This window comes from Triticum aestivum, chromosome 5D (genome assembly GCF_018294505.1).
Source record: "Triticum aestivum cultivar Chinese Spring chromosome 5D, IWGSC CS RefSeq v2.1, whole genome shotgun sequence".
Lineage (NCBI taxonomy): Eukaryota > Viridiplantae > Streptophyta > Magnoliopsida > Poales > Poaceae > Triticum > Triticum aestivum.
Window position 1 is genome coordinate 261,027,639 of NC_057808.1, and position 20,441 is coordinate 261,048,079.

Below are 20,441 nucleotides of genomic sequence, written 5' to 3' on the forward strand. Positions count from 1 at the left end.
CAAACTTGACACCAAAGTTAGCATTCTCCTTCGGTTCTGCATGGACTATTTCTCTCTCTGTGCACTACCAAACAAATCAGTCCATGCCTGTTTCTGTTAACAATCTCCAAAACATATGAGGGCAAGAATTGCACCAACAGTTAGTGTGGACAAGTCTAGTATTTTTTTAGTCCAAGAACATATGCGAATGTGAAGGCCAAGGTTTGCTCCTCTCTCGATATTATGACGGAGGCATTGAATGACAAAAATTTGGGATTGCCAGCTATAGTTGGACTTGATAAAAGTGAGAGTTCCCAGTATTTGATTGACCGGTTAGTGCTGAGACTTAATGGTTGGAAGAAAAGATGTCTGTCTTGAGGAGGCAAAGAGATCCTTATTAAATCAGTAGCACACGTTATACCAACTTATGCAATGTCCATTTTCAAAATTTGTAAAAAATTACAAAGGAATCATAGACGCGATATCCTTTTTGGTGGGGCGATGATGTAACTCACAAGAGGATGCACTACTTTGCATGGTGGAAGATGTGCATACTAAAGAAGAAAGGCGCATGGAATTTAGAGATATATGTTGCTTTAAACTTGCATTATTGGCTAAACAAGCTTATCGTCTCATTGATAACCCAGACCCCTATGTGCATAGATCTTGAAGGAGAAATATTACCCAGATGGTGATCTTATGTGTGCAACTTTGAAAAACAAAGCTTCATATACTTGGCAAAGTATTATGGCTGGTGTTGAAACCCTAAAACTTGGGCATATATGGAGAGTCTGGGATGGGTGGAAAATCAGTATTTGGGAGGATGAATGGATCCCACAATCTCCATCAGGGAAGGTGATTAGAACTAGATTAACAACCTCCTGACTCATGTGAGTGATCTTATAAACCCTGCATTAGGCCATTGGGGCGAACTACTGGTGATCCCACAATCTCCATTGGGAGATGGATGCCCAACGGATCCTTGCAATACCTCTTCCTTTGCATGAAATGAGAGATTTCCTGGCGCGGAATTGTACAAAATCAGGCACTTTTACAGTGCGCTCAGCCTATCATGTTGTATGGCAATCCCAGTTTGGCCACAAAGTTATAGAATTCAGAAGGACCTTCTACGCAAAGTGATACATGGGGCTCAGTTTGGAGCCTATGGTGTCCAACTATGATTCTTTTTATTTGAAGGGCGCTATATAGCGTGGTCCCGTGCCGATCAGTACTAGCCAACAAGCATCTCAAAATCAATCCATGTTGTCCTACTTGCAAAGTAGGTCCTGATACGATCAAGCATCCGTTGTTCGAGTGCAAGCTTGTGTCGGACGTGTGGAAGTTGCTTTGCATCGAGGATATTATCAAAAGGGCGATATGTGTGGACAGGGTTGGTGAGGCTATACTAGAGCACTTTATATGTATGATGGAGCATGACATTCATATATTAGGTCTGCACAAGTTGAGAGAAACAGTGGCAACCCCAGCTTGGTATTTGTGGTATGAACGTAGAAAATTGACCCATGGAGAAGAAACTCAAAGGGCAGTCCAAATAAATTTGGCGGTGAGAGGAGGCAAAATTCATTATCTCATGCAGTCCGAAACCAATGCGGAGAGTGGCTGGTTGGGTAAAACCAAGAAACGGTTATGTGAAACTAAACATTGATGTTGGGTTGGATATGGGTACACTTGAGGGACCGGTTGGCGCAGTGCTCCGGGATCACAATTGGAAGTTCATTGTTGCTGCAAATGCAGAAGTTGATATATGCTTTGATTCTTTCACGGGAGAGGCTATCGTGGTTAGATTTGACATGAATCTTGCGTCGGATGTTTGTAAGTTGCTTGGCATCGAGGATATTGTCAAAAAGGCGCTCGATGTGGACAAGACCGGCGATGCTATAATAGAGCACTTGTTGTGTATGATGGAGCATGCGATTCATATATTAGGTCTGCCCAAGTTGAGAGAAACAGCGGCAACCGCAGCTTGGTATTTGTGGTATGAGCGTCGAAAATTTACCAATGGAGAAGAAACTCAAAGTGCAGCCCAAATAAATTTGATAGTGAGAGGATTTGCGACAAATTTCATAATCCCATGCAGTCCGAAACCAATGCGGAGAGTGGCTGGTTGGGTGAATCCAAGGTAAGATTATGTGAAACTAAACGTTGGTGCTGAGTTGGATATGCATACACTTGAGGGATCAATTGGCGCAGTGCTCCGGGGTCACAATTGGAAGTTCATTGGTGCTGCAAATGCAGAAATTGATATATGCTTTGATTCTTTCACGACAAAGGATACCGCCGCTTAGATTTGGCATGAATGTAGCTCGTACAGCGGGATGCAGCAAAACTGAGATCAAGTGTGACAGCGTGGAGGTGTTTAAAAAAATTAGATGGCAGCTCTTCTTCTCACGGGTTAGCTAGGATAGCTGAGTTTTCTCCTCCTAAATTATGGATAGATTCTACCCCTAGTGCGATCATCCCAATACTTGTAAGGGATATTACTCTTCTAACGCATGAATAAAGGAGGAGATGACTGTAAAAACAACAACAGCAGCAGCCACACGAGATCCCTCACCTGACACCGGCAGACACAGCTGAGCCACAGAGAATCCCCTCCAATCTCTCCCCCATCTTCCCCGACCCCAAGAACCCATCTCCCATCAGTCCACCATCACTCTTCTTCCTCCCCCTTCTCCATCCATGCCCCTGCCCCTCCCCTCCTACCTCTCCGCCCTCCCCTCCCCGCCCCCCTCCCCTCTCATGCTCCTGCGTCTGCCCCCCTGCCTCCTCTCCTCCTCGTCCTGCTCCGCTCCTCTCCTCCTCCCCGCCATTCCTCACGATCCCAGCCCGCGCCCCTAGGCAACCAAGCCCGCGACCCCCGATCCGATCCGTCCTCCCCGTCACGCAGATCGCTGGATGTGCTAGTCTAGTGCCAGTCGGGATCCCGCCTGCTCGCCGCCGTCTCTGGGTTTGTTGCTAGCGCGCTTCTTCTCGCTCCGCCCGCCATGGACGGCGTCCGGAGCTTAGCACAGTCCCTGGGAGCCGAAGATGGCGGCCGGAGCAACCTTTTCCGCACCCTTGGCCCGGCGCTCTTCATCTCGATTGGGTACATCGACCTCGGCAAGTGGGTCACCACCGTGGACGCCGGCTCTCGCTTCGGCTATGATCTCGTGCTGCTCGTGCTGCTCTTCAACTTCTCCGCCGTCCTCTGCCAGTACCTCTCCATATGCATCGGCATGGTCACTACCAAGAATCTTGCCCAGGTAACCACCACTCTCCTCGCTTCCTTCTTCGTCTTGCTTTGCAGAGTTATTCAAACAGCTCTAGCGAGTCGCCATGGATGACCTAGATACGATTGGCAGTGTTCTCCAATGATACAATAGCTCCCATGTAATCAAAGTTCCTCTTTGTTTTTTAAGACAAAAGGTAAACTTTCGTTACCCGGCCATTCGAAGACACAAAGTTTCTTACAAATTGAAAGGTAAAGCTGGGTAGTGTACATGAATAATCAGTGCCCCCCAAACCAGAGGAACACTATCCAGAACTGCACGCAGGTAGCAAACTTGAGCAAAATCACGTCCCCAAAGCCAAAAGGCATTACCCCACAGCTGCACGCAGGCAGCAACCAGCAATCACCCACCCAAAGTTCCTCTTTTTTTTGGCTCCCTTTTACCTTTAGAGAATTCAGCTCTTTCTAAATGTTGTCCATTTCCTTTCAAATAAATAAATAAATGCTGTCCTTTTCCTTTCAAATAAATAAATAAATGTTGTCCTTTACCATTCTGTATCATTCACCTGTATGCATCGAATTCGTTCTGCGGGAATTTGATTTTTGTTTTGTTGCGATACTTTTACATGAACATGAAGATATGCGTCCAGGAGTACAGTCAGCCAATATGTGTTGGCCTTGGTGTTCAGGCATTGCTGTCCTTGTTAACTGCAGAGATTACCATGGTATGTCTAGGCACTTTACACAAATCTATGTTCTGTCAGTGCTTCATTCCGGAAATTTTCTTTGCCTATGTGATACATGCATTAACTTGCCAAAGCATGTGATGTTACTGGTTCCCAAGTTCCAAAATTTTGATGGTCTGACGGTGATGTTTGGTTATTTCAGATATCAGGCATTGCAATGGGGTTTAACCTTGTATTCGAATACGATGACCTTGTCACAGGCATATGGTTTGCAAGCTTTGCAGTTAATCTACTACCATATGCGATCTCCCATCTGGTAATTTTAATAAAAACTGCATCTCGTACGAGGAACCTTCTCAAATTCTTACGTGCACTTGGCTCCTGCTTCTGCCCATTACAGGACAAGAAGATGGCTGGAATATTCAATGCCTGCATAGCAGGTCTCGCACTTGTTTGTTTCGTGCTTGGTTTATTGGTCAGTCAACCAAGAGTTCCTCTCGATATGGATGTGATGTTCCCCAAGTTGAGTGGTGAAAGTGCCTACTCGCTCATGGCACTTCTGGGTGGAAATGTAATAGCGCACAACTTCTATGTTCATTCATCATTTGTACAGGTAAGTACTTTCCGTGTTTCTTGTTCATGGTCACTTGAAAGATATTCAGGTAGTGTGGTGCATTAGTTACATTTGGGGCCCTTAATAAACTTGTCTTCAGTTCCATATCAAGTTCGTGTGGCTGTGTTTAAACTTATGTAATTCGGAATGTGCCGTGTATGGTGTTTACGACATTCCATATTTTGTCAACCAAGTTATGCCACCTTTTTCTTGAGATGAATCAACTTATACCACTGACAGTACTAAATACATCACACACGATACAAAACTGGTTTTTTCATCACCAGAAAAAGTACAAACTATTGGAATTCTTGGTGTGCTGGTTTCACATCAATAGCACCTTATCTTCCATTGGAAGTTTTTAAATGCAGATGTCTGTAGGCCCGTTTGGCCCAATGTAAGGCTTTCCCTTCCAGTAATTTGATATGTCGCCTTCATGCGTTCTCACTCCTAGCAGTCAACGATCTTCAGTATTTGCTGTTTGACCTTCAAGACTTTTAAGTTACAGATTTCTCACCGGCTCACCGCTCATAGTGGATACCAACATAGCTTTCATACTTTCGTACCCTAAAACTAGGTGGCTCAGATCCACCTTGAGTTTGTACACATGTTTATAGGCCTGTTAATCTAGGTTGGCCCATGCAAGGCTTGTATATACCCCTTTTCCGGTAATGGGTAGGCATATACTTGTGAACAGCACAATTCTCTCCCTCTCAGCAGAGTTATCATACAGTCTTAACTAACCAGCATCCATGTTGCATTTTGTTAGACAAGATCAATCTTAGTCTGTAAACACCCCACTAAGCCATATAAGTTTAGATCCCGAGTCCTTGTTACCAGTGATGACTTTGTGGTATGATATACTGGTGTGGTTTGTTAATCCCTAAAAGAATTGTGTGCGTCTGTGCGAAGGCATGATAGAAGATATGTAATTTATGTTCTTGTTTTCTCACAAAAAGAAAAGGCAAACCTGTTCGTGCTACCTTACATGAAGTGTGATGAAAAACTCAACTTGATTTATGGAAAATCTGTTGGACTTCAGTAAACAAAATGATAGTTAAAACACCAGCATTCTGCAGCCAGTCCCTATGTGGTTATGACACTGACTTGAGGTCTTGGAAATTCATCATGTTTTTGGTGTTTACGAACAGTTATATAACACATCAAGTACATCTTCATTTGTTGATTCGACAAATAAGTTTATTTTGCTTAATTTGTACTCTGCATATTGTACCCCCTTTACCTTGTTTATGTTAATTTGAATATCATATGTGCAGGCTCAAAGAAGATCCCCTGTTACACTTGGGGCCTTATTTCATGACCACCTTGTTTCGATCTTATTTATTTTTTCTGGGGTTTTTCTTGTGAACTATGTTCTGATAAGCTCAGCAGCAGTTGGATCCGGTGATACACTGCTCCTGACCTTTCAAGATGTTGTGGAGCTAATGAACCAGGTCCGTGTCCTTTCTGTAGTTCCTACTTACCTTTTAAGTTTTGTATCTGACATGTCCCACCCATCCCACATATTGAATTATTTGCGATATTGCCTTTTTTTTATTTCAGTCCTGCATTGAAGTTATATTCTGAGTTTTTCTGAATCTTGTCTTCTGCAGATATTCATGAATCCTGCAGCGCCGCTTGTGTTCTTAATGGTTCTTCTCCTTTCGAGCCACATCGTCTCACTGTCATCTATTATTGGTAGCCATGCAATTGTAGAGAATTTCTTTGGTATAAACCTTTCTCTTTCAGCACATCATCTGCTACTGAAGGTTTTTGCCATGATTCCTACAATCTACTATGCAAAGGTTGCGGGCTCAGAAGCGATATATCAGTTAATTATCATCTGTCCAGTCATCCAGGCTATGCTCCTTCCTGCGTCTGTTATACCTGTTTTCCGGGTTGCTTCGTCAAGATCAATAATGGGCAACTACAGAATATCTTCATCTGTTGAAATATTGGCCTTTCTCGCATTTCTTCTCATGCTATTTACGAATATCATTTTCAAGGCAGAAATCCTGTTTGGTGATAGCACCTGGACAAACAGCATGAAAGGGAACACCGGGAGCCCTGTTGTACTTCCATATACTCTTATCGTCCTAATTTCATGTTCATGTCTTCTGTTTACACTGTTCCTGGCTGTTACTCCACTGAAGTCTGCAAGTAATGAAGCTGAAACTCTGGAGTTCTCTATGCACTCTCAGAGAGAACCATTGGGCAGTACTCACCATAGAGAAGATGTTTTTCTGGAAGATGTTGCCCATGAAGAAGTTCAAAGGTCTTCTACTGATGCTATTCTCAGGGATCCAATGGAAAGTCATCAAAATCATCAGAAATCAGCTTTGGAGCATACTGAAAGTTCTGACACCACTGTAGAGTCTGATCCTGACAGTCAACAATCAACTGCTTATGCAGTGAGTACTCCTAAAGCTCAACCCTCACCACCTGTCTTCCATGAAGAGCCAAAACCAGTTTGTGTGGCTGACTGGACAGAGTCGGTACCAAAGGTTTCTACAGCCAGTGAAGTAGAACATATTCATGCAGAGAACATCAAAAGGAAGAGTGCAACTGAAAAAGATGTTGAAGTAGTAGCAGAAGTTTGCAGGGACAAGGATATTGTTGCCTCACATAAATTGGAACATGAGAAGTCTGCTGGAGGCAGAGCACCTTCCAATCCTGATGGTCCACCATCTCTTACTTTCAGCAGGGGAAAAGACTCTGATGCTGGCAGTGGCAGCCTCTCGACACAGTCTGGTTTGGGCCGTGCTGCAAGGAAGCAGTTAGCAGCACATCTTGACGAGTTCTGGGGGCATCTTTTTGATTATCATGGTAAGCTTACACAAGAGGCTAATGAAAAAAGGTATAACTTTTTGCTTGGACTGGACTTGAGAGCAGCTAATTCTGCTGTGAGGGCTGATAACCAAACCATTGAAGCTTCAAAGAGCCCCTTGATGAGAGATGCGCTGCGAGCATCAGCTACCTCACTGAACTCGTGGGACCCGATGTCCCGTGATAAGGATATCCGTAGTCTAGACTGGAGTTCTGGGCATCAGATGGGTCCAATGGGTTCATCCAACTGGTCTCAGAGCATGAATTCACCATATACAGACATTTCGAGTTCAAGCAGCAGCTTACTTGAGCAAAATGCAAAATACTATTCAAATTTCAATATGCCATCTTACTCTGATAATCAGTTATATCAGCCTGCTACTATTCATGGATATCAGCTGGCATCTTATTTGAAAGGGATGAATGCAAGTAGAAATCAGCACTCTAACATCCCCCTGGACCCAAGACGGGTTCCTAGGTCATCTGAATATTCTTTTTCTAACTATGCTGATCCTGTTATGCATGCCCGCAACCAAAATTTACGGGGTTCACTGGGAGCGAACTCTCCACAAAGCCCAACAATGAATCGCTTAAATGCAACGGTTGAGAGACCTTATTATGATTCTACCTCTGTTGATGAAAGTGGAAGTGTTGGCTCACCTGGATACTCAAAGAAGTATCACAGTTCACCTGACATATCTGCAGTAATTGCTGCAAGCAGAAAGGCTTGGTTGAACGAAGCAAATATAGGTGGTGCTGCCGGAAATCAATCATACCTAAGTAAGCTGGCATCTGAGAGATCACAGTATGTGGACTCGGCAGCCAGGTCCAAAGCTCAAATTGCATTTAATGAGCGGTCACAACATAATCTCCAAAGAGATGTCCTTTCTTTGCAGTTGGGTATGAACCCCAACAATAAATCCCTTTGGGCCCAACAACCGTTTGAACAGCTGTTTGGTATGTCAAGTGCAGAATTGAATAAGAGTGAGGTGAACATTGGCCAGAGATCAAGTGGCATGACAAAGGATGATTCCTCTTACACAGAGTGTGAGGCAGAGCTTCTTCAATCTCTTAGGCTTTGCATCATGAATATCTTGAAACTGGAAGGATCAGGAGGGCTCTTTAGGCAAAATGGTGGTTGTGATGAAAATTTAATTGATCAAGTTGCAGCAGCTGAGAGACTTTCACAAGAAACAACTGAGAATCTGTTGTCAGCTGATCTTCTGCGCATGCGCGGTTGTGGTGAAACCTGCGTTTGGCAGGCTACCCTGGTTGTTAGTTTTGGTGTCTGGTGTATCCGCCGGGTACTGGATCTTTCCCTTGTGGAAAGTAGACCAGAACTTTGGGGGAAGTACACATATGTTCTGAACCGTCTTCAGGTGATTCCTTTGTCTTATGTACTTTTACCATTAAAATGTTTTTTTAGGGCAAATGAGAGCGGCGAAAGGCTCCCACTGATTTTTATTATTATTATAGTAAGTTAGGGATCAACTATCAAGCTATTTACATAGGTTAGGGGAAGGAAAGCAGGGGGGTTGAGGTGAGAGTAGCTAACAAAAATACAAGGAGAGCAGGGGGAGATTATAGAGAATGTACAAAAGAGAGTATAAAAGGGAAGAGGATTTGTAGCACCTGGGTGCTCCACATCCCTATATGAACATTAAGTTCAAAAAAATACCAGGAAATTTCAAAAAAAAAATCTGGATTTTTGGATATGAAACCTGGGTGCCCAATCTGCATTCGTGTGAAATTTCGTGAAAAAATACCAGAAAACGTATCCGTGGCAAAAAAGACAACATTTTCTATGTACCGAAAACCCTGGTTTGGATGGATTTTAGTTCAGACTGTATTTTCTTCGCCACGGATACGTTTCCTGGTATTTTTCTATGGAACTTCATACGGGAGTAGATTGGACACCGAAGTTTGGTATCCCAAAATTTCAGTTTTTTTTTATAATTTTCCTGGTATTTTTAAATTTAATTTTCGTATAGGGGGCGGAGCACCCATGTGCTCCTGTGTATTTCCTGTATAAAAGGGGCTAGTTTCTGTTTGGATCTGTGGACTAGGAGTGCAAAATGTGGCTACCCCTGAAAGAAGGATCCAGGTATTGGTTGACTCATCCATGTAGCAAAGGTTATAAGCATCCTGACTGCATTAATTTGAAAATTAACCTCACCTTCCATTAAGTTACTTTAAATGCATATTTATTTGAGCATAGCAAGTTGGGCAGATATCATGCTGTTGGGAGTATTTGATGATGCAAATAAAGTGACCCACTACTATATATGGCATTTGCATAGATTGGAGTTGGACTTATAGTTGTATATAATCCACAAGTGAAACAAACTTACCTTAATTCTCAACTTGGCATCTCTCTTGCGATTTCTCCTTGAGAAAAGACAAACATAAATGGGCTTTGTCTGCTCAGTTGCATTGGATTGTTAGATTGTGCTGCTGTGAGAATGCAGAGGCAAAACACCTATTCTTACTGGGTTCATTTTGCTAGCAGTTTTTGCTGATGTTATATATCTACCTTAACGCAGGGAATCATTGAACCCGCCTTTTCCAAGCCCCGGAAACCTCTCACCGGGTGCGCATGCCTTCAGATAACAGGCCCGGGTGCCAGGCCCATTTCTGGCACCTTCACCACTTCAGCTGCCATCTTGGAGACGATCAAGGACGTGGAAGTAGCTATCTGTGGACGCAAGGGTCGAAGCGGAACAGCAGCAGGAGACGTAGCTTTTCCTAAAGGGAAGGAGAACCTGGCTTCAGTTCTCAAGCGGTACAAGCGTAGGCTGTCGAGCAAGCCATCTGCTGGGCAATAGCGACATGTTTTTACTTGTTTTGTAGGGTTTCTGGCGCCGTCCTAGGGGCAGGTCGCCCTTTCCTGCTTCTCAAGTCCTAGTGGTTTTTTCGTTGCACAGCGTTTCTAAGGGGGGGCCTGGGAGCCCCTTGACCTTTTTGGGCCCTTCGGTTTTTGCATGTGATGCTTGACAGGGGCCAAGGATGATGCAGGGTAAACCATGTTTTGCCGCCTGAGCGCGGTGTGTTAGAGAAAGTGCGATCTGCTGAATCAGTGGTGTAAAAGCTCAACTGGACTTTTTTAGGCCTTCTGTGCCTGTGCCCCATGTGACTTTGTAGAGAGGTTACAAGAAATGTTAATGTGATGTTCGTTTGACATGTGCATGGTTAATGTGATGCTTCTGGGCATGAATGAGATGCAATGCAGTCCTGGCAGGATATTTGATCCTGGGGTTCTCTCTTTATTTCATGTGACCGCCCTGTGCTATATATCGTTCGGCTGTTGTTTGGCGATGAGTTTTCTGATATGTCCATTCATGGCATCTTACTTTTTAGGGAAACACTTATACTCAGACGTCTGATCCCTTTCAATTGTCAGACGTGTGCTCTTCCGTCGATCTCCTTTTAATCACATGGCTGAAAAGTTCCAACAACAAGCACAGTAAATAAACACGCCCGTGAGTGATCCTCCTCTAATTGCTCCCAAATCGGGCATCCATGAGTTGATGCATCCAGGTGAAGGTACCACAAATCCACAACCCGTGAGTGATCCTCTTCGATGTGAATGGATTTATTTGCCTAGTGCTTCTTGTTAATCATTCATTCTTGATTTCCACCATATACATGCTCCTAATGTAGAGGTTTAATGTAGCACACAACAATGTTAGGCATACCTTAAACTTGTGCACCTAAATCTTGTCCGGCAAGCACGCAAATTTCTAAAATCAAATTTCTATGCTTCTAGTGCATGACAGCACCAAATCGTTGGTTTGCGTTAGGCATGCTTCCTACTTTGATTTCTTGTAGTATATGTTTTTATGGTAATTATTCTTGCTACGACCATTGAAGCTATATACTTCTTTTAGTAACTACTACTCCCTCTGTAAACTAATATAAGAGTGTTTAGATTACTAAAGTAGTGTTCTAAACGCTCTTATATTAGTTTATGAAGGGAGTATCAAGTTTTGCGTCACCCGTTACCTGCGTGTGCTTCAACCACTGCTGGCGTTGCCTCATTGACTGAGCTTTTGTCTCAACTATTGCTAGTGTGTGCTTCGTTGTTTCTCCCTGATGCTTTTACTATACAGATTTTGTGCTACAACCCGGCATTCAATAAAGATGCCAGATTTTGTGCCACAACCCGGCATGAAATAAAGATGCCAAGTGTGCTAGGGCCAAAACGCAGTTAGATTGTTGACGATGGCGAGCTCGCGGTGCATGTGAGACGGTCCATTCAACTACACAGCGGCAACCATGGTTCATTGGTTCTCTATGCCTCCTCAAAATGGCCTCATGGCATGACGTTGTCGGCATACAAGATGGACGTGCTAAGGTGGAGGAAATTTGGCAGTAATACGAACTGTCAAAATTTGAGTCAAGACTCAATTTTAACAGTTAACCCCACATGAAATATTGATACGAATAACACATACGCGTGAATATAGCCGTTTAAGGATTTAGTGCCAGATAATTTAGCAACAAAGTGGATATTGCACATTGCTTTCAAAGAGAGCCTGGGCAGTGACCTCATTCACTTGACATACCAAACATAGGCTAAAGGAGACGGTGCGACCAGCTCTACACGCAAAATGCACCATGAGGGTTGATAGTAAGCAGAAGGACCAAAACAGATTTTTGGTGCCAGCCACCTGAAAAAGGCAACATTATATAGGTTGTTTCTACTTTGGAGGAAGTAGACCAAGATGTGACCGCCTCTGAACTAGATGATGTTTATTTATAAACTTATCCGCATGGGATGGATAGGCCCCTTTGATGTACGCCCGGAGACACTTGCGGTATGAGAAATCCGCCCAATCACCATTTGTTCTAACCACATACAGGCATCTGGACATCTTGAAATCAGGATGTTTGTTAACCTACAAACATGATGAGCATGCCACAGATTAGGAGATGTTCACAAAATTTACATATCCTTAGGCTCACAGTGAAAAGATTACTCTCACAAGGTACCAGTACATGTTCAGAGCAATGTGAACTTGCAAATTATCAAGATTGAGCCTCAACAGAAATAATAAAATTTCTAGACAAATAAACAGGACAATGGTTGAGACTCGAGACTGCAGTTCTATTCTTATGCTCATGGAGGTCCTCCTAAGGAATTAAAAGCACTGCACACACTAAGGTTCTGAGATTTCTAACAAGCACATGATAAATTTTTTAAGATAATATATTTAATAATACAAGCATGGCAATGAAGAACAAAGCAAAAATAAATAGATTTGTTCTAGGGTCTCATGTCTATCTTAGTAAAGAGAACCGATCATGCTAACTCACCATAATAGCATCAAGTCCACAACCAATCTTGTCTTCCGAACGGGGGTGGTGAGCAAGAACCTTTTCTACCACAACCTTTTCATCTTCCGGACTTAAAAACGCACCATCTCCATATCTGTTATAACAGAACACTATCAGAAATGTGATATATGATCGTAGGCACACAACAGCACATCCTTGCAAATTGCAAGTTTTATAGTACAGCAACACATATTATTACATAAGTGTGCTTTTCATCAGCTGCACCATTTTTGAAAGGGAATTACAACATTCACGCCCCAAGGCAAACTCATGGACATACAACAACACACCCCACAAGGCAAACTCATGAACATCCAACAACACAAGGCACATGCAACTCATGGACACACGTCAACACACGTGACGTGCCACAAGGCAAACTCAACACACAAGACGCCCATCTATCTACGGGAGGATAAAGCCGGACGCTGCTGAATGAAGAGCCGCCGCGCGCTGTCTCAGAGTGTGTGATTGTCAAACAAAAATCGAACAAGCAACTCAACCCAGCCATATGGTCATATCACCTTATGCAATCAACCATATCAACCTTCTTGGATACTCCAATCCCAATCGAATCCCCTTCCTTAATAAAGAGAGCTGAACTATCAAAGAGTCATTCCAGTATTCTAGTTATTTAACTGAATTAGGTATGTGCCCGTGCGTTGCCACGGGTCCAATATGTTTTTAACACAATAAGAGGACCATACGGGACAAATTTTGATGCAAAACAAAATAATATTATGGTTTAGTTATAAAGCATATATTTTCTGATATTTCTTAAACTGACAAAATAGGTATGTGTGTTTGTGATTGATCTTTATTGGGTTACCAAAGATAAGGATGATACTTATGTGCTTACGAACCATGAATTTATTGCTATTTATTGGATTACCAAAGATGTCTGACGGAGGATGAAGGTACGAGCGAAACGCAGGTTCGACGGGAGAGGAAACCTTACGTATTTTTTAAGTAAGTAGAGATAGAGATGATCCAACAATACGTTTTTCATCACAGAATGCTTCGATGGTCCTACATATTCCAGTTGTTTAAACATAACCACAGCAATATAGGAAATGGAAAATTGCATCTTATCGAAATATTCACATACAATTTCTCTTTAGAAAACTGTTAGTTTGACGATTTCTCAGGAAATCCTGATTACCTAGCTCACATTCTTTTACAATGTTTCTTTTTCTCGAACCATTATGGCATGAAAATCTTACGAGTCAAATGTGCACAGCACTGAAAAATCCGTGAGTCTGCGACTTGAGCTTCCTAATCATTGCAACGAGAGGAGAAACGAACAACTGACCTGCTGGAATGGAGGATGTTTTTGACAAGTTCCACGACGGGCCCAACTTCGCGGAGGATCTCCGCCTCAGCCACCTCCCACTGCTCCTCCTCGGCCCCCGGAGCGGAGGGCTCGTTGCCGGCGGGGAGGTCGCAGAACAGGCGGCTGGGGGTGTAGAGTGCAGCAGAAGTGGCGTGCGGCGGGAAGCCGCCGTGGAGGATGCGCGTGGCCGCTCGAGCGAGGGCGGCGGCCAAGGCCATGGCTTCTTCAGCTACGGCGAGAAAGGGTTTCTCCTTGGGGTTTCAACAGATCAGTAGTATGGGCCTGGGCTTTTTCTCTTGAGACTCAGGGCATCTTAAACCGCCAGCAAGCATTTTGTTCGAGGTTCGAACTTGTTCCGTCATCCAGCACGGCACCCATCCATTCATGAATTTCTAAAAAAATAAATCCATCCATTCATGAACAGGCATGAACGTCCACTTTCTCATAAATCAGAAGCAAACTGGGAGGTTTTGCAGGTGCCCAGATCACTTCCACGCACGTGTCTGATATCCCGGTCCCACCTAAAAACCCTCTCCCTCGTCCAAGATCTTTCTCGCACGAAGCAGTTGCCGTACATTCATGCCGGTCAACGCAGGGCCACATTCATGCCGCTCTAGAGCGGACACGAACTCTCGCTGGAGCCGGCATTGAAGCAGCGTGCTAACCGGAAGTGTGTCCGCGTTTCGTCCCGATGCACGCACATTCTCTCCGCATTCAAATGACACCTGTCCGTCCACCTCCCACTATTAACCAAGCATGGTTGCCAAGGAACCTATTGTGGCGCCCCCATGCAAACGACATACGGCCGTCCGACATTAAACACCCCGCCGCTTGGCCTGACATCCCGCCTGATATTTAAACATGGGCACACCCGACAACATCCACATCACACCTCCGCTCACGATTTCCTGTATGCATCACACCCGTCATGGCCTCAAGCTCCAAAGCCCTGTGGGACTGATATGTCTATTTTGCATCATGTTTTCTTATTTTTTTTATAGTATTTTTATTTAATATAACACTTTATGGAGTAATTCTAATGGCTTTTCTCTCATAATATGTAAGGTTTACACAAAGAGAGAAATTACCGGCAGCTGGAATTCTGGACCTGAAAAAAAACCAATGTCAGAGATACCTATTCTGCACATCTCCAAATGAGCCGAAATTTTACGGAGATTTATTTTGAAATATTTTTTTTGGAGAAAACAAATACCAGAGGGTGCCACCCAGGTGCCCACTAGGCACCAGGGCGCGCCCTGGTGGGTAGTGGGCCCCCTAGCCATCCTTCGGTGGCCATCCTCTGGTATATGAGGTCATTTGACCTAGCAAAAATAAGGAGAGGACTTTCGGGACGGAGCGCCGCCGTCTCAAGGCGAAACTAGGGCAGGAGCACTTTTGCTCTCTGGCGGAGCGATTCCGCCGGGGATACTTCCCTTCGAGAGGGGGAAATCGAAGCTATCGTCATCACCAACAACCCTCTCATCATGGGAGGGCCAATCTTCATCAACATCTTCAACAACACCATCTCATCTCAAACCCCTAGTTCATCTCTTGTGTTCAATCTTTGTATCAAAACCTCAGATTGGTACCTGTGGGTGACTAGTAGTGTTGATTACATCTTGTAGTTGATGCTAGCTGGTTTATTTGGTGGAAGATTATATGTTCAGATCTACTATGCTATTCAATACCACTCTAATCTTGATCATGGATATATTTTGCGAGTAGTTACTTTTGTTCTTGAGGAGAATACTTGTCATAAGTAATCATGTGAATTTGATATTCGTTCCATATTTTGATGGTATGCATGTTGAGATTCCCTTAGTGGTGTAATGTTGATATCGATTACATGACACTTCACCATCTTTGGGCCCAAGAAAATGCATTGTGGAGTAGTTATTAGATGATGGGTTGCTAGAGTGACAGAAGCTTAAACCCTAGTTTATGCGCTATTCCGTAAGGGGCTGATTTGGATCCATATGTTTAATAATTTTATCTTAATTCTTCTTTCGTAGTTGCGGATGCTTGCGAGAGGAGTTAATCATAAGTGGGAGTCTTGTTCAAGTAAGAACAACACCCACACACCGGTCCACCCACATATCAAATTATCAAAGTAGCAAACGCAAATCAAACCACCATGATGAAAGTGACTAGATGAAATTCCTGTGTGTCCTAAAAAACGCTTTGCTTATTATAAGAGACTGTTCCGGCCTGTCCTTTGCTATAAAAATGATTGAGATACCTTGCTGCACTTATTGTTACCATTGTTACTTATTACTTGTAACAAATTATCTTTCTATCAGACTACCTGTTACCGACAATTTCAGTGCCTGCAGAAATTACCTTGCTGAAAACCGCTTATCATTTCCTTCTGCTCCTCATTGGGTTCGACACTCTTTATTGAAAGGACTACGATTGATCCCCTATACTCGTGGGTCATCAAGACTCTTTTCTGGCGCCGTTTCCGGGGAGTGAAGTGCTTTTGGTGAGTGGAAATTGGTAAGGAAAAATTTATACTACGTGCTGAAATTTACTGTCACTTGTTACTATGGAAAACAATCCTTTGAGGGGTTTGTTCGGGGTATCTTCACCTCTACCGGAAGCACAAAGAGTTGCTCCTCAACCTACTGCACCTACTGAAAATATTTGTTATGAGATTCCTTCGGTATGATAGAGAAACTGCTAGCTAATCCTTATGCAAGAGATGGAACACTACATCCTGATATGCACCTAACCTATGTGGATGAAGTTTGTGGATTATTTAAGCTTGCAAGTTTACCCGGAGATGAGGTTAAGAAGAAGGTTTTCTCTTATCTTTGCGGGGAAAAACATTGACATGGTATAGGCTATGTGATGATATTAGAGCTTGGGATTGGAATCGGTTAAAATTGGAATTTCATCAAAAAAATTATCCTATGCATCTAGTTTATCGTGATCGGAATTATATATATATATATATATATATATATATATATATATAATTATTGGCCTCGTGAAGGAGAAAGCATTGCTCAAGCTTGGGGGAGGCTTAAATACATGATGTATACATGCCCCAATCATGAGCTCTCAAGGGAAATTATCGTACAAAATTTGTATGCTCGGCTTTCTCTTGATGATCAAACCATGCTCGATTCTTCTTCGACTAGCTCTTTTATGAAGAAAACTATTGAATTCAGGTGGGACTTTCTTGAAAGAATTAAACGCAACTCCGAAGATTGGGAACTTGACAAAGGTAATGAGTCAGGTATAACACAAGTTCGATTGTGTTAAATCTTTTATGGATACCAACGCTTTTCAAAAGTTCAGCACTAAATATGGACTTGACTCTGAGATAGTAGCCTCTTTTTGTGAATCATTTGCTACTCATGTTGACCTCCCTAAGGAGAAGTGGTTTAAATATCATCCCCCTATTAACAAAAAGATTGAGGAGCCAGTTATAGTTAAAGATGAAACTATCATTTACAATGTTGACCCAGTTGTGCCTACCGCTTATATTGAAAAACCACCTTTCCCTGTTAGGATAAAGGAACATGCTAAAGTCTCAACCGTGGTTAACAAAAGTAATATTAGAGCACCTAGACCCTCCGAACAAATTAAAGTAGAACCTAGTATTGCTATGGTTAAAGACCTCTTGCTCGATAGTATTGATGGGCATGTTATTTATTTCTGTGATGAAGCTGCTAGAATAGCCAAACCTGATACTAAAGGATAAGAATAAGCCCATTGTTGATATGCCTGTTGTCTCAATGAAAATAGGAGATCATTGTTATCATGGTTTACATGATTTGGGTGCTAGAGTGAGTGCTATCCCTTTTACTTTATATCAAGAAATTATAAATGATATTGCACCTATGTGATGCCCCCGATTCAATCATACACTAATCATACACGCAAATGTGTACGATCAAGATCAGGGATTCATGAAAGATATCACAACACAACTCTAGACACAAATAAAATAATCCAAGCTTCATATTGCAAGCAAAGGGCCTCGGGGGCTCGAATACAGAAGCTCGAATACACGAGAGCCAGCGAAAGCAACCATATCTGAGTACAAACATAAGTTAAACAAGAATGCCTCAAGAAGGCTAGCACAAAAGCAACATCGATCGAAAAGGCAAGGTCTCCTGCCTGGGACCTCCTAATTACTCCTATTCGTCGGTGGTCTCCACGTAGTAGTAGGCACCATAGGGTAGTAGCCGTCGGCAGTGGCATCTGGCACCTGGGATCCACCATCTAGTCGCAACAACCGGGTATAGGGGGAAAAGAGGTAGCAAAGCAACAGTGAGTACTCATCCAAAGTACTCGCAAGCATCAGATCTATACTAAGTATGCATTGGTATCAAAGGGAGGGATGTATCTGTGGACTATACTGCAGAATGCCAGAATAGAGGGGAAGGCCTAGCCTATCAAAGACTAGCATCTTCAAGCATCTTGCAGCATGTAGAAGAGTAAAGAATATCATTTTATAATTAACAAGTATGTTGTAACATTAGCGCCCAGAGAACCTTTCTCGACTCCCTGCGATAAAGCAATCCCGGAGCCATCATATCCATTACATGCCTCAGCATCCCATTCTAGTTGTATTGATCGGGATACAACTCCGACCGCCCGTTACCGTGGACACGGCTATTCGAATAGATATACTTCCCTGCAGGGGTGCACCAACTTACCCAACATGCTCGATCAACTCTGGCCGGACACACCATCAGGTCATGACCGGCCTCGGTCGATCAACACGCCGTAGTACTACCTATGCTCCGTAGAGAGGTCCGCGCCAGTCTACATCCTAAGTGCTTAGGGGTCCTGGGCCCATCGCCCTTTGCACTCCGAGTTGGTGTGAGCAGGGTGGATACTGGCGCCACCTCTATCCTGGATGGAACGATCTGACCATGCCACAATGATGAACTGGACGTCTGCCAGAGCTTTCGGAAGAATCGTCCGACGCTGAGTGCCCATACTTATTCCCGCGCAGTGGTCAGTGCGAAAAAGGCCAGAGGCCTACTCGGATCACATATCCAAACTGTACTGTGTTGCGAGCGCGCGGTAACAAGCAGAGACTCATGATCGATGTGACCCTGTCGCCCCGTCTCGTGGACTTATGGCAAGGGCCCTAAATGCCCGGCCGTGCCACGTAGAAAACTCGCGGGTACCCTACAGGTCATCCTGACTTCATATTAACTCGCGGGTACCCTCCAGGTCAACCCGACTCGCAAAAGACTGTTAGGAACTCAGGTCCACCTCTACCAGGGGGGTATCGCTTGTCCCTCAAGTCCTAAAGTAACAGTAACTCTCGCGGATACCCCTCGGGGCCGACCCGTCTTTAACATGGTTCTGGGGGTAAAATCAAAGTAACCTGTGTCCAAAACACCAAGGGGGAATCCGAGGAATCACCCTCGATGAAATCCACCTGATGTAATCGTCAAGGCGAACTAGGAGGAATCACCCTCGAGGTTCACGCTTGAGGTGTTGCACGACAGAGTTGTATCGGAAGTGGTGAAGGAGGAATCACCCTCGATGCCGACGACTGAATAGCTACACTACAGAGTTATCATCAGGGGTGTGTTACGAAGTATCACCCTCGACACTCGATAGTAACTCTGCAGAGTCGTACAACTAAGAGGGGTGTGATGTGACATGTTGGGCTCTGGACGTCGATCACATTGATCGAGTCGTCGGTCATCAAGCGGGGGCAACTGGGACAAGGTGAGGGGCCACTGGTGGATCACTAACTAACCTATACTAAGCAGATAGGATAAACAGGTAAAGTACGAAAGCAGGTAACGAAAGCAGGCTATGCATCAGAATAGGAGCAATCAACAACAGTAGCAAAATCTAATGCAAGCATGAGAGAGAATGGAATGGGCGATATAGGAATGATCAAGGGGGGTTTTGCTTTCCTGGAAGCTCTGCTGAAAAGGAAGGAGGGTTATCGGTGACGTAGTTGATCACAGGGGCAGCATCGGTCTCGGGGTGTACCGGAGAGAAGAGGGAGAAGAAACAGTAATTATAAAGTAAACAGATGCATGACATGACAACAAGAAGAGCTAGGGGTGTTCTAACGCAGTGCTACACGATACAGGCGAAGGGGGAAAACATCCGGGAATGTTTTTCCAGAGTTTGGCATTTCGGACAAATGAAACGGAGGGGGACGGTTCCATGTTCGCTATGATAGAGGAATGTGACACATGAACGGGGTGTGTATTTTGAATCGTCACGTTTTTCTGAGCAACTTTCATGTATAAAGTATTTTCATCGAGTTATGGATTATTTTATATTAAATATCAACGTTTTATTAATATTCAGAAATTTATTATATTTAAAATAATTCAAAAATAGAATTAATGCGTTAGCATGATGTCATGCCGACGTCACTAGTCAACAGGGCGCTGATTGCTCAAACTGACTACTGGTACCCACCTGTCATTGATAGTGGGCGGT

At 43.7% G+C, this 20,441-nt stretch overlaps 2 protein-coding genes across 2 annotated transcripts; one reads left to right on the forward strand and one right to left on the reverse strand.

Annotated features, from left to right (window-relative positions):
• Positions 1–2,707: 2,707 nt before the first annotated feature.
• On the forward strand, positions 2,708–10,513 carry LOC123120663 (protein ETHYLENE-INSENSITIVE 2). The gene is made up of 7 exons (XM_044540654.1): positions 2,708–3,242; positions 3,847–3,933; positions 4,097–4,210; positions 4,295–4,507; positions 5,785–5,961; positions 6,121–8,712; positions 9,877–10,513. The coding sequence occupies exons 1-7, from the start codon at positions 2,985–2,987 to the stop codon at positions 10,156–10,158; spliced, it is 3,723 nt and encodes a 1,240-aa protein (XP_044396589.1). The 5' UTR covers positions 2,708–2,984; the 3' UTR covers positions 10,159–10,513.
• A 1,227-nt stretch (positions 10,514–11,740) lies between these two features.
• Positions 11,741–14,298, reverse strand: LOC123124637 (protein DCL homolog, chloroplastic). The gene is made up of 3 exons (XM_044545223.1): positions 13,983–14,298; positions 12,650–12,764; positions 11,741–12,231 (listed from the first exon to the last, which is right to left on the reverse strand). The coding sequence occupies exons 1-3, from the start codon at positions 14,219–14,221 to the stop codon at positions 12,034–12,036; spliced, it is 552 nt and encodes a 183-aa protein (XP_044401158.1). The 5' UTR covers positions 14,222–14,298; the 3' UTR covers positions 11,741–12,033.
• Between the last annotated feature and the right edge of the window lie 6,143 nt (positions 14,299–20,441).

Coding starts and splice junctions, on each gene's coding strand:
- LOC123124637 (XM_044545223.1), bottom strand. CDS start 14,221: ATGGCCTTGGCCGCCGCCCTCGCTCGAGCGGCCACGCGCATCCTCCAC. Junction 12,765..13,982: donor AACATCCTCCATTCCAGCAG/GTCAGTTGTTCG, acceptor CTGTTATAACAG/ATATGGAGATGGTGCGTTTT. Junction 12,232..12,649: donor GTGGACTTGATGCTATTATG/GTGAGTTAGCAT, acceptor TCATGTTTGTAG/GTTAACAAACATCCTGATTT.
- LOC123120663 (XM_044540654.1), top strand. CDS start 2,985: ATGGACGGCGTCCGGAGCTTAGCACAGTCCCTGGGAGCCGAAGATGGC. Junction 3,243..3,846: donor CTACCAAGAATCTTGCCCAG/GTAACCACCACT, acceptor ATGAACATGAAG/ATATGCGTCCAGGAGTACAG. Junction 5,962..6,120: donor TTGTGGAGCTAATGAACCAG/GTCCGTGTCCTT, acceptor TGTCTTCTGCAG/ATATTCATGAATCCTGCAGC.